Genomic DNA, 12,891 nt, shown 5'->3' on the forward strand with positions numbered 1-12,891 from the left:
CAGCAATAGCAGACTACCACTTGTATTAATTAGGCTGATTTTCTGATTCTCACATGAAATTAAATGAATTAGGAAGGCACTAGGGACCTGTTGTAACACGTTTTAAAACTCTGTGGCCTCAAGGCTTTCTAAATCAGTTGCACCCCCAGCCATAATATGTAGAGTTGTGTCTTCCTTTAAAGTAGCTAAAAAACTGACTGCTTAAAACAGAAAACATAAAAAATTATATGAAATTGAGGAAGCTGAGAGGTTTGTATTTGTTTTGGAAACATATTTTGCCACAAACAACAGACAAAACATTGGGAATAATTGTTGCTATTATTTAGTACTATGTATATATTATTGTTAAACTGTCCTTTGAGGTAGATGTTAATAAGTAGGTAACCAATAATGAGGTAATGGCAAGATTTAAATAATGAAATAGTCAATCTGAAAGTAAGCTTGAATTAGAGAATTTCTTTGAAGATTTTATTATTTACTTTGAATAATAAGACTATTTGTTCCAGTTGTTCAAAGGAAACTAGACAAATATATTCATGAGAAAAATGGGCACCTGCAGTTGGACCTGAAAACAAAACATTGAAAAACTGCTAAATGTCAGTAAAGTAAGAATTTCAAATAACAGCCTTTTTAGTTAAAAATCAGTAGTGTATTCACATAATATCAACTCCACATGGCAGTTACTCTGTCAAGATTAAGGCCTGTGTGGCTGGACAGGTGACAGGTCTCTTCACTGTGATACTGTTCATGGTCACACTGCAGGTCTGTGAAAGTTACTGATCAAAACCAGCATTACCTGCCTTGAGCAGAGTGGCTGATGGAGTTGGTCCCAGTTCCCTTTTGTTTACATAAACTCTTTGTAGTCAGGGTTGATCTTTCCTAAAGGCTTCTTCATATGTTAAAATTAAGAGAGGTTTTCTTCAGTACTGTTGATTGGGTATATATTTGAAGAGTTTCTGGGATTTACCATTTTCTGTTATTTTTGCTGTCTATATTTTGAGGTATTTCTTTAGTACTGACTTCTATTTAAAAGTATTTCCAAATATATTTAGCTCATTCAGGCACTTATCTCTAGAACCTCTTTTGTGCAGATAGACTTAATCTCAGACTAAAGTACTCCTAATCTTACATCATTTGTGACTTTCTTCACTTTGTAAGATTTGCTTACTAATACTTGCGTGAAAGTGTTATCCTTCTTTTTGACTGCCTCTGACCTGCTTCTGTATTCTGAGATGTTCATTTCAGTCTCAAGGATCCTCCCTTTGGGTCACTTTTTTGTCTTTTCCTTGAGAGCTCCATAGTCTCCTGTAAAGGTGCATCTCAGTTTCAAACTATGGTTTCTTAAGTCCAGAAAAGTGTAATCAAGGGATTTCTGAACCTATCCAGGCTTTTGCTGCCACTTGGAAATAACTTTGGAAATGAGGTCTTTCATCATAAACTAGAGCTTTTTTTTAGTTCTCGAACATCTCTTCCCCTGTTCAGAGCTTCCGAATTGCTGGTTCTCTATCCAAACAAAATGTACAGCCATATTTAGTGTTCCTGAATGTCAGTGATAACTGGGACCTGCCTCTGAAAACCTAGCAGGCCCCAAGATCCTTTACAGATCTTGTTGTACAGACTCCTGAAATAAAGCATAATTTCCTGCTCACTTAGAGCTAGTTTTAAAGAAAAGAATTAGAGTTAAATGTCTACTGGCCAACATGTGGCAGGGCAGGGGTAAGACACAAGTGGTAGGAAGAAATTGAGTAAAGAAATGTGAAGAGTCTAGGGAATATTGTCTGAGAGGAATAAGTCTTATGTCCAGAAATCACATCAACCCCAGGCCATGATTTGCCACATTCAAAATAGCAAAGGAATGTGTTTTTTTGAAAAGTCCCCCAAACAGTTTCATTTATGACATCATTAGGAAAAGAATACAGTTTTCTAAGTTGACTGCTTGAAATAAGACAATTTTGGATTTACGAGCTCTTCGGTTTTTCTGAATTAGTGTAATCAGTTCTGTAGATCTACCCAGTATTTATTGAGCACTTATGACCATACCTTAACCCTCTGTTCAGAAAAAGTATAATAGTGTTACCATTTCAAGAAGTTTACAATTTCATTGGGAAGACATGACTCCTACAATTACACAAGTAGTAAACATAAGAAAGAATATTATTTGTTTTAAATTAATGTAATACAAACTGTTAGCACTATAAAGTTTAGAGGAGAGGTAGTAATTAAAAGGAGGAGACTGCCAAATTTTATATACTTTACATATGTTACTTCATTTAATCTTCACAACAGGAAGAGGAGATGTTATAATCCTCATTTTACATGTGAGCAAATAAATGCCCAGAGAAGGTAAATAAACCATTCAAGGCCCATAAAGCTGATTCCTAGTAGAGATGGAATTTGGTCCATTTCACTCTGACCCCAAAGTCCATGTTCTTTTTTCTTCACTGAAAGACAGTCAGTAGAGGAAGAAGAGAGAATCTGGAAGGAAGGGTCAATAAAAGGGGTGTCAAAGAGGGCCTTCTAGGAAGGGGTGAGTGAGAAACCCTTCAGAGTGTCCTTGAGTAAGGGTTATTTATGGGGGTTGTGGATGGAAGGACTAGATTAGAACCAAAGATACCTGGGCTTTGAATACTGGAAAAGAATTTGGGGCCAGCATAGCATAGACTTTGAAAAGACAGGAAATTTTTGATACTCTTAAGACAGCATCCCTGTCCCGTAGAACTTGCTGTGATGATGGAAATGTTGTTTTGGTGCTGTGCAATGCATTAGCCACCAGCTACACATAACCAAGAAACTGATGTTTAAATTTTTTAAGGTTTTAATTTCCATGTGTAATGAGTGAAACTATCATATGGACAGCATAGTTCTAGGGTATAGGTAGCCATTTACAGTTTTGATTAGATATATGACCTGGTGAGAGTGTTGATTAAGGAATATTAATTTCACATTGATTAGGAAGCATAAATATTGATAAGCATTCAAAATGCATCCTCTCAGAGAGTGCATGATATAACTAATAAGAACATGATAAAACTATTTTGCAGCAGCTTTATCTCTTTTTTTAATAGGGGCTGCGATTTATCCAATTGAAAAATCCTTGGAGTCATTTACGTTGGAAAGGAAGATATAATGAAAATGATGTAAAAAACTGGACCCCGGAGCTGCAAAAATATTTAAACTTTGATCCTCGAACAGCTCAGAAAATAGACAATGGTAAATACATCTTTTTAATTTTAATATCATTTGATCTTTAAATAAATAAATACTTTTAACAGTGTTCAAACATACTTAACTGACTTAAGTCATTTATCATTAAGATATTTTTTAGATTAACAAGGGCTCTTGATTTTTAGGAATATTTTGGATTTCATGGGATGATCTCTGCCAATATTATGATGTGATGTATTTGAGTTGGAATCCAGGTCTTTTTAAAGAATCAACATGTATACACAGGTAACTTTTTTGTACATTTCAGAGTGTGCTTTATAGTAGTCTCTTTTTTTCATTTAAAATGTAGTGATTGACTTAGGAAGACTGGTTTCTTCTGTTTTGTCATGCCCTCAGATGACTATCATTTAATAGTTTCTTTACATCTTGGTTATGCCAAAAATTTTTAAAACAAACAAAAAAACTTGATAACTTAATAGTATTTGAAACACAATACTTTTAAAAATGATATTATATTTTAGCTCTAAGAGAGATTTAATTACTCCCTTCTTTGTTGACTTTGTCTTTTAGTACTTGGGACGCTAAGCAAGGACCTGTGAAGGATGCCTACAGCCTGGCTAACAACCCACAGTACAAACTGGAAGTGCACTGTCCACAAGGGGGCGCTGCGGTGTGGGTTTTGCTTAGTAGACACATAACAGACAAGGTGCTGGTTGATCCCTTTTTATATTTCAGAATTTGTTTTAAATTCAGTTAGACCATTGGGAATGAGATAAGTAATTTGATCATCAGCTTGTTTCATATATGTAGGTGGCTTAAAAATAGTGTTTTCTCAGTTAAATGAATATTTTCAGTCCAAGGAAATTTAGAATTTGTAACCATACATTTAAAGTCTTATTCAAAAATCATCTCTGAAGAAAAACATGAGGGAATTTTGCTTCTTAGTTATAAGGGTTTCAGAGTTGATTATATATGCTTTATATCTAAAGAATATTAATATTAAAATTTGCTGAATGGGGCTTGAAAAAGTGAATCATTAGACCTGATTCTGTAAAGGGTAACCATAATATTAACAGCCTCAGAGTTTTATTTAAGATATTACTTCATATAGTGTAGTCATCTCTTGAAATGAGTTTAATTCAGAAAAATACTTTTTATTTTACTAAGTAGCTGAAGTAAATGCTCTTAAAGTTAGAATTATTCTTCTGTTTCTTACTTAAAAGCATTTTGAGCCCATTTTCCTAACTATGTTGGATTCTTTGTGCTTTTAGGATGATTTTGCAAATAATCGAGAATTTATCACAATGGTTGTATATAAGACTGATGGGAAGAAAGTTTATTATCCAGGTATGTTTAGTACAAAAATTCAAACAAACATTAAAATTTTATTCACATGATTAAGTTGAAAATAAATTCTATGTAAATAATATGCAGAAATAATTATGCTGATAGACTAATGAAATGACTGAAACAGATGGGCTTGTATTTATGCTACTTGTGTGGTTTTTTTTTTTTTTTAGAGATGTCAGGAATTTGGCATTTCTGTATTCTTGCACACTGCTGTCAGAGTTTTATTTCTAACATTATATCTTTCTCTGATCTGAAATTCTGTGGTTTTCTGTGGACCCTTGGATAAAATCCAAGCTTTTTGGCATGGTGTGTAAGGCTTTTATATTCTGGCCTTAAGCTTCCTGTCACCCTTTATCTCGTGGCTGCCCTCAGTGAGATGCTGGCTACTCCTGGATATACCATGCCCTTATCGCACCTCTTTCCACACAGATTCTTCTGCCAACAAGCTCTCTCTCTCCTGCTTTCTGCTTTCTTAGACCTTTTAATAAGAAACATGATTAAGATCCAGCTTATATGTTATTTCCTCTGTGATAAGCTTTCTGCCAGGCAAAGTGAACTTTTCCCTCTGCAAGGTTCTTGAGGCATTTAACACATACATTTATTTAATTTATCACTGTATGACAGGAACTGTTTATGTTCTAGTTGGGAAGACAGAATAAAGCAAGACAAATATCAGATAGTGATATGTATGTAAAGAAATAAATAGGGTCCTGTGTTAGTGACTGCTTGGGTACTTTAGTTGGGTGACCATGGAAGGCCTCTTTGAGAAGGGGTAAGAAGAACTCTGAATGACAAAAAGGAATCAGTCATGCAAAGAAATAGAGGGAAGAGCATTATAGGCAGAGGGAAGAGCAAGTGCAAGGACTCTAAAATGAGAAAAAGATGGGTGTGTTTTAGGAACAGATGAAAGGCCAGCAGGACTGGGGAGGTGTGGTATCACAGATCTGAAAGGTACACAGGCTCAGAACACATGAGACCCTGTTAGCTACAGGAAAGGGTTTAAATTTTGTTATAAGAGTGATAGGAAATCTTTGGAGGTTCTTAATCAGGAAAATAACATTAAAAAAAAAATTTCTTTGTAGAATATATTGGAGAGGGCAAAAAAGTGAAAGAGAAACCAGTGGGCAATTTTATCTATGTGAGAAAATGATGGTGGTTTGATCCTGTGGTGATAGCAGTGGGAAGAAGGAGGAGTAGACAGATTGGGGTTTCAGTAGGATTGGCAGGACTTGTAGGGGGCAAAGAGGAATCAAGGATAATTTCCTATTTTTTTCGGCTTAAGCAATAGATAGCTGTGCATACTGATTTGGGTAAGAGTTGGTGGAGGCAGGGGAGGGAACAGATTGGTTGCAGAGTAAAATCAAGTTAGTTTTTGGTTTTGTTAAGTTTGAGATACCTGTGATACCTCAGTGAAGATGCTGGGCAGGCAGTTGGATTTTGAGTAGTTTTGGGAAAAGGTAGCACTCTAGGTCCAAACTGAGGACTCAGGAGCATGTGAAGGAAGGACTGTGTCCATCACCTCTGGAGAGAGTTGTAGGTGCAGAGATGAACCCTGGAACCTGACTGCTGCACTCTTGAGCAAAAGAAAAGTTAACACAAAAAAATTTGAACAGAGTACCTGAAGAAATGGAGTTTCCATGACCCAAAGGAAGAAAATATTTCATGAGAAAAAAGTGGACAACTACATCTATTGCTGTTTTAGTGGTCGGTAAGGTTAGGTTAGGGAAGCGACAGTTGGGCTGAGCAGCCTGGCTTTCGCTGTTGCCCTTAACAAGAACAGAGTTTGTGGAGAGGTGGCCTAGAAGCTTAACAGGAATGGTTCGAGAAGAGACTGTGAGGTCAGGAAGCGATTACTGATAGTTCTTTCAGGAAGGCTGTGCAAAGAAATGGACAGTGAGAGGGGAGATGAGGTCAAAATGGTTTTGTCAAGTCCTATTTAATTTAATCAGAGGAAAAGATGGCATTCTTCCCCATTACACTGTGTGGAGGGCAGGCACTGATTCTTACCAGTCGATATCCCTAGATATTCTGGAATGACCACAGCACATGTAGGTCCAAGGATAAATGTGAACCTAAGCTAGCCACATTTTCCATTCTGCACATGTTTGTCATTATACAACCAAAAAAGTACGAATACTGTGGGTATATGCCTTGCATTAGAATGTTATATGGCTTTTGAATTTCAAATATATTTGTTACTCTTTTTAACTTGGGTTTTTTTTAACAATTGCTCCCTCTTCCATACAGTAATTTTGCCCTTTCAGAGTACTTTCTGGCTTACAATTTTCATCACAACACTCTGAGTTTAATAGGTGTGATGGTGTCTTTTTCTTATATCTATATACAACGATAATAATAGTATTATACACAGCAGTAATAGTAGTATGACTCATTTTGGGTTCCCAGACCCGATTCCAATGTGTGTTGTGGGTGGGGGATCTCACCCTACACATAACATGAAGCAATTCCCGAACACCAGCAGGGTGTCAGAACTCAACTCAGTTCTGACACTGTCTGCCGGGAGACAGCCCCAGATTCCCCAGGGTAAGGGCTGTGTCCAGCCAGACTGCCCTCCATGCCCCCACCCCAGATTCTGGTTCCCTGTGCTTCTGACCTCCCAGCTACAGAGTGGAGGTTCCCAGGACCTCCCCCTTTAGGTCCGATTAATTTGCTAGAGTGACCCACCGAACTCAGGAGAACACATTTACCAGTTTAATAAAGGAGGATACAAGCTAACAGCCAGATGAAGAGATATGTATGGGCAAGGTCCAAAATAAGGGGGCTTCTGCCCTCATAGAGCTTGGGGCCTGGCTTGGTGGCATGTGGAGGCGTTCTGGTTCCCCAAGCGTAAAAGCTCTCTTTCCAAGAGAAGCAAGGTCCAAGAGAGGGGTTTTTGTGAGAGCTTCACTGCATAGCCATGATTGACTAAATTATTGGCCAATGGCTGATTCAACCTCCAGCCCCTGCCCTTGGGCGGGGTACAGAAGTCTCATTAACATGATAAAACACCCATTTCACCTTAAAGACTGCAGTGTTTTCAGGAACTGTGGATGAAGACCAAATATACCTGGGAAATATGTATTTCTTATAACTCATTATGTTGCAATAAGACAGGCCTTATTGTTCCGCATTTAGCAGAAAAGTAAAACATTAAGAAAGGCTAAAAAACCTTGTCTCAGATCAGGTACATCCATTCTTTTTCTCTTCATACTAGATTACACAACCTGTAGGCAATAGAGACTTATTACCTGTTTGAGATACTAAAGTATTTTTCTACTAGATTACTTTATAAATATACATATTCAGTGTTCCTAAATAGTTGAAGTCATAGCATTGACATTAAATGATATGTAATAATTGACATACATGAAGTGACTTATTGTATCAAAGAACATACCAAGCAGCATTGCCCGTAATAGCAAAAGACTGGAAATAATCTGAGTATCCACATTGAATAACTGGATGGGTATATAGATAAAATGTGTCATATTCATATAATGGAATACACAGGCAATTTAAAAAGGAATAAAACACCATGGATCTTAGAAACATGTTAAATGATAAACAGGACATACACTGTCTTTGTTTTAGGTATATGCTTACAAAAGTAGCATTTATTCATTCATTTATTTTTAGGGATATGTCTGCCTTAAAGTCTGAAAAGATGTCCATCAAAACTATCAGAGTAGAACAGAACAGACTGGGGTGGTGGCGAAAGGGATTTTGTTTTGACCAAAGAAGCTAGCTTTACCAAAAAAATGTCTATTTAATTCTGAGTGGTGGGGAATATAAATAAATGTTTATATATATTTTTATCATCTAAGAAATTTCCTAAAAGGAAAATAAGCTAATCCTGACTTTAAAATTCCCTATTAGAGGCAAAAAGCAGATACTTCATTGAATGTATCCAAGACTTGTATCCCCAAAATTGCTTTTTCTTATTAGAAATGATTTAATTTTAAAGTTTTATATTGTTTAATTGTAAAGTTGGTAAATTGAAGTTTAAATTCTTTAGTACCAGTATATTTTAAAGATAGAATTAAGGTGATGTCTATCAATTTTATTATTTTTCCTACCATCAAGCTATAAAACTTAAATTTTAAAGAACTAAAACTCCTTTTTTGTGAACCTCCTTATTTGCAGGTGACCCACCTCCATACATTGATGGTATTCGAATTAATAGCCCTCATTATTTGACTAAGATGAAGCTGACCACACCTGGGACCCATACCTTTACATTAGTGGTTTCTCAGTATGAAAAACAGAACACAATCCACTACACAGTCCGGGTAAGTAAACCAACACACAGTAACAAAACATGAATAAAGTACATAATGTGTTCTTTTTTGGAATTGGCATTATCTACAGAAAGAGTTTATTTCTGAAAATTGATTATTCTCTTTATATTTTTGTGTTTATGTGCATATAAATTCAATATTGTTATGCTTCCTACAGAAGATAATACTTTTGAAAAGCAATGTTTTTATTTTGAATAATATAGCTTTCAGAGTACTAGTTTAGTCCTGAGATAATGTGGTATGTTGGCCTAATAAATTCCATTTCAGAGCAAGCAATAAAAACTCCTGTAGCTTACATAATACTTTTATTGACTTTAAAAAGATGACTGGACTTAGTGAAAGGAAATCAGTTGCCTATAAATGTACTACTCTCCTGTAGCTGGTAAGGTCATTATAATTTTGTTCTGATAGGTGTTTTTTTTTATTTTTGTTTTTGCCATAGATGAGTAAAAAGCTCAATTTGAATAGATTTTTAGTGATGAAAGGGATGTTGGGGAGCTTCTTGCTAGCCCTTCATTCTTCAGAGGCAGAAGCCAAGGCCTAGAGAAATTGTCCTGTGTCACACACAACTAGTGGCAGAAAAAGCCAAGGCAAAAATCCCTCTTCCTCAATTCCCATTTCATTAAACCTGACTGAATATGAGACTGCCTAGAGAATAATGACTTTTATATATGCCAGCTAATTTAAGTCCTCCAATATATTCTGTTGTCACTTTGCTGTTTTTGTAAGTATAAACTTCATCAGTACAATAATTTTTTTTTGAATCTAGGTATATTCAGCATGCAGCTTTACTTTTTCAAAGATTCCTTCACCATATACCTTATCAAAACAGGTAAGAGAATTCTTTCTCTGGGTCATAATCTCAGAGAAATCTGAGAATTCCTTGCCTTTGTTTTCTTTTCTCATTTGATTCTTCATAGTTCATTTTTTAAATTAAGGTATCATTGATATGCATGCTTATGAAGGTCTCACATGAAAAATATTGTGGTTATTACATTCACCCATATTATCAAGTCCTCCCCATATCCCACTGAAGTCACTGTTCATCAGCGTAGTAAGATGCCAGAGTCACTGCTTGTCTCCTCTGTGCTATACTGTCTTCCCTGTGACCCCACACACATCATGTGTACTAATCATAATACCCCTCAATCCCCTTCTGGCTCCCTCCCCACCCACCCACCCTCTCCCACTCCTCCTCTTTGGTCATAGTTCACAATTTCTTACAAAATGAAAACATTTTGAGAGGAAAACAAGGGAAATGTAAATAGTTTCCAGTCTGGGTTAGAATACAAGATATTCAATGAGCAATTCAAGATTAATTCAAACCTGGGTCATTAGGGAAGGCATGTAAATAAACCTTTAATGTAGAGTTTGAGATTGGCTTTGCAAGCTTGGCTTTATTCCTGGGCTCTCAATTCTGTTCCATTGGTTTATTGGTTTGTTTTTATTCTAGTACCATACTGTTTTGATGACTCCAGCTTTAAAGTATAGCTTGAAATCAGGAAGTGTGATGCCACCTGATTTGTTCCTCATTCTTGGGATTTCTTCATCTATTCAGGGTCTTCTGTGGTTACATATAAATTTAGGAGTGTCTTTTCTACTTTTGTGAAAATGCCATTGGAATCTTGACAGGGATTGCATTGAATCTATAGATGGCTTTTGGTAGTATTGACACTTTAACAATATTAATTCTTCCAATCCATGAACATAGGATACCTTATTTATGTCTTTGATTTCTTTCATTAATGTCTTATACTGTTAAGAGTGAGAAATTTTTTACCTTAAATGTATTCATTTTATTGTTCTTGATGTTATTGTAAATGGCATCAATTTATTTCTTTTTACAGGAAATTGTTAGTTTCTAAAAATGCTGCTGATTTTTGTATGTTAATTTGTATTCTGCAGCTTTTCTGAATTCATTCATTAGGTCTAACAGTTTTTTGGTTGAGTCTTAAAGATTTTCTATATATAAAAATCATGTCATCTGCAAGTAGAGACAGTTTTGCTTCTTCCTTTCCAATTCTGATATCTTTTCTTTTTCTTGCCTGATTGCTATAGCAAGGACTTCCAATATTGTGTTGAAGAGGAGGGTGAGAGTGGGCAACCTGTTCTTCCTGATTTTAGAGGAAACGTGTTAGACCTTTTATCATTGAGTATGATGTTATTTATGGGCTTGTCATATATGACTTTTATTATGTTGAGATATGTTCCTTCGGCGCCTGATTTGTTACAAGTTTTTATTATGCATGGATGTTGGATGTTGTCCCATGCTTTTTCTGCATCTTTTGAGGTGATAATATGATTCTTTCATTCTATTAATGTGATGTATCATATTGATTTATCTGCATTGGCGAACCATCCTCCCATCCCCAGGGTAAACCTCACTTGATCATGGTAATGATCCTTTTAATGTGCTGCAGAATTTAGTTTGCTGGCATTTTATTGAGAATTTTTGCATTGATATTCATCAAGGACATTGGCCTGTAATTTTCTTTTCTAATAGTATCCTTTTCTAGTTTTGTTTTTGGGATAATGCTGGCCTCATAAAATGAATTCATGCATCATGAGTTCCTTCTTAAATTTTTTGAGTTTGGTGTTAATTCTTCTTTAAATGTTTGGTAGAATTCACTACTGAAACCATCTGGTCCTCAGATTTTCATTGGGAGATATTTGATTATTGATTCAATTTCCTTACTGAATGATCTGTTCAGATTTTCTATTTCTTCCTAATTCAGTGTTAGTTTTATGCTTCTAAGAAATTTTCCATTTTTTTTAGGTTGTCCAGTTTGTTGGTGTATAGTTAGTTGTTCATAGTACTCCATGATCTTTTAAATTTATGTGTTAGTAGTTGTAATGTCATCTTTTTCATTTATACTTTTTGACTTGGGTCCTTTGTTTTCCTTGGTTAGTCTATCTAAGGGTTTGTCAATTTTGTTTACCTTTGAAGAACCAACTTTTATTTTGGTTAGTCTTCTGTATTATTTTTCTGTTCTCCATTTCATTTATTTCTGCTGTAATTTTTATTACTTCCTTTTCTCTGCTAACTTTGGGCTGTTCTTCTAGTTCTTTGAGGCACAGGGTTAGGTTGCTTGGGATCTTTCTTACTTCTTAATGTAGGCCTTTATTGTAAGAACTTCCCTCTTAGAACTGCTTTTGCTGGATCCCATAAGTTGGGGTATGTTGTGTTTCTATTTTTGTTAGTCTCAAGAAACTTAATTTTCCCTTTAATTTCTTCTTTGATCCACTGGTTGTTCAAGAGAGTGTTAATTCCCATGTGTTCTTGAGTTTTCCAGGTTTCCTCTTGTTGTTTCTAGTTTCATGTCACTGTAGTCAGATAAGATACTTGGTATGATTCAGTCTTATATTTGCTAAGATTTGTTCTGTGGCCTAACACATAGTCTGTCCTAGAAAATGTTCCACATGCACTTGAGAAGATGTGTGTGTGCTGCTGTTGGGTGGAATGTTCTACTTGTGCCTGTAGTGCATAAGTAGTGCTCAGATCCTATCTCCTTGATTATCTGTCTGGATGACCCATTTTTGAGAGTTAGGGTGTTCTGAGTCCCCAATATAGTGGTTATGTTGTATTACTGCTTATTTCTTTTAACTCTGTTAGTTTTTGCTTTATATATTTAGGCGCTTCTATGATGTTGGGTGTGCAAATATTTATAATTGTTCTATCTTCTTGATGGATTGACCCTTTTATCATATAAACCTTTGTTATTTCTTTTTACCACTTTTAAAGTCTATTTTGTCTGATATAAATATAGCTTATTTTTTGGTTACCATTTGCTTGAAATGTCTTTTTCCAGCCTTCGCTCTCAATCTGTGTGTATCTTTAAGACTGAAGTAGTCTTTTGTAGACAGCATATAGTTGGATCTTTTTTTATCTATTAGCCATTTTGTGTCTTTTAATTGGAGAATTCAGTCCATTAACATATAAAGCAATCATTGAAAGGGAAGGACTTACTATTGCCATTTTGTTGCTTTCTGGCTTTTTGTAGATCCATTGTTTCTTATCCTGTTGTCTGTTCTGTTTTGAAGTCTTTGGTATCAGTATGCGTTGACTTCTTTTTTGTGT

General features: G+C 35.5%; 1 protein-coding gene across 4 annotated transcripts in view; it reads left to right on the forward strand.

Moving 5' to 3' along the window:
- Nucleotides 1–12,891, forward strand: part of CAPN7 (calpain 7) — a 48,133-nt gene that overhangs the window by 31,227 nt on the left and 4,015 nt on the right. For 3 of the 4 annotated variants that reach the window (XM_036900984.2, XM_036900986.2, XM_036900985.2), the window contains 6 exons: nt 3,066–3,210; nt 3,351–3,450; nt 3,736–3,871; nt 4,437–4,512; nt 8,659–8,804; nt 9,583–9,645. In XM_036900984.2, the coding sequence (XP_036756879.2) occupies nt 3,066–3,210; nt 3,351–3,450; nt 3,736–3,871; nt 4,437–4,512; nt 8,659–8,804; nt 9,583–9,645 (666 nt within the window). The remainder of the gene's footprint in view (nt 1–3,065; nt 3,211–3,350; nt 3,451–3,735; nt 3,872–4,436; nt 4,513–8,658; nt 8,805–9,582; nt 9,646–12,891) is intronic. The other variant, XM_036900987.2, reaches the window with a different exon arrangement.

Source organism: Manis pentadactyla, chromosome 14, assembly GCF_030020395.1.
Source record: "Manis pentadactyla isolate mManPen7 chromosome 14, mManPen7.hap1, whole genome shotgun sequence".
NCBI classification, from domain to species: Eukaryota; Metazoa; Chordata; class Mammalia; order Pholidota; family Manidae; genus Manis; species Manis pentadactyla.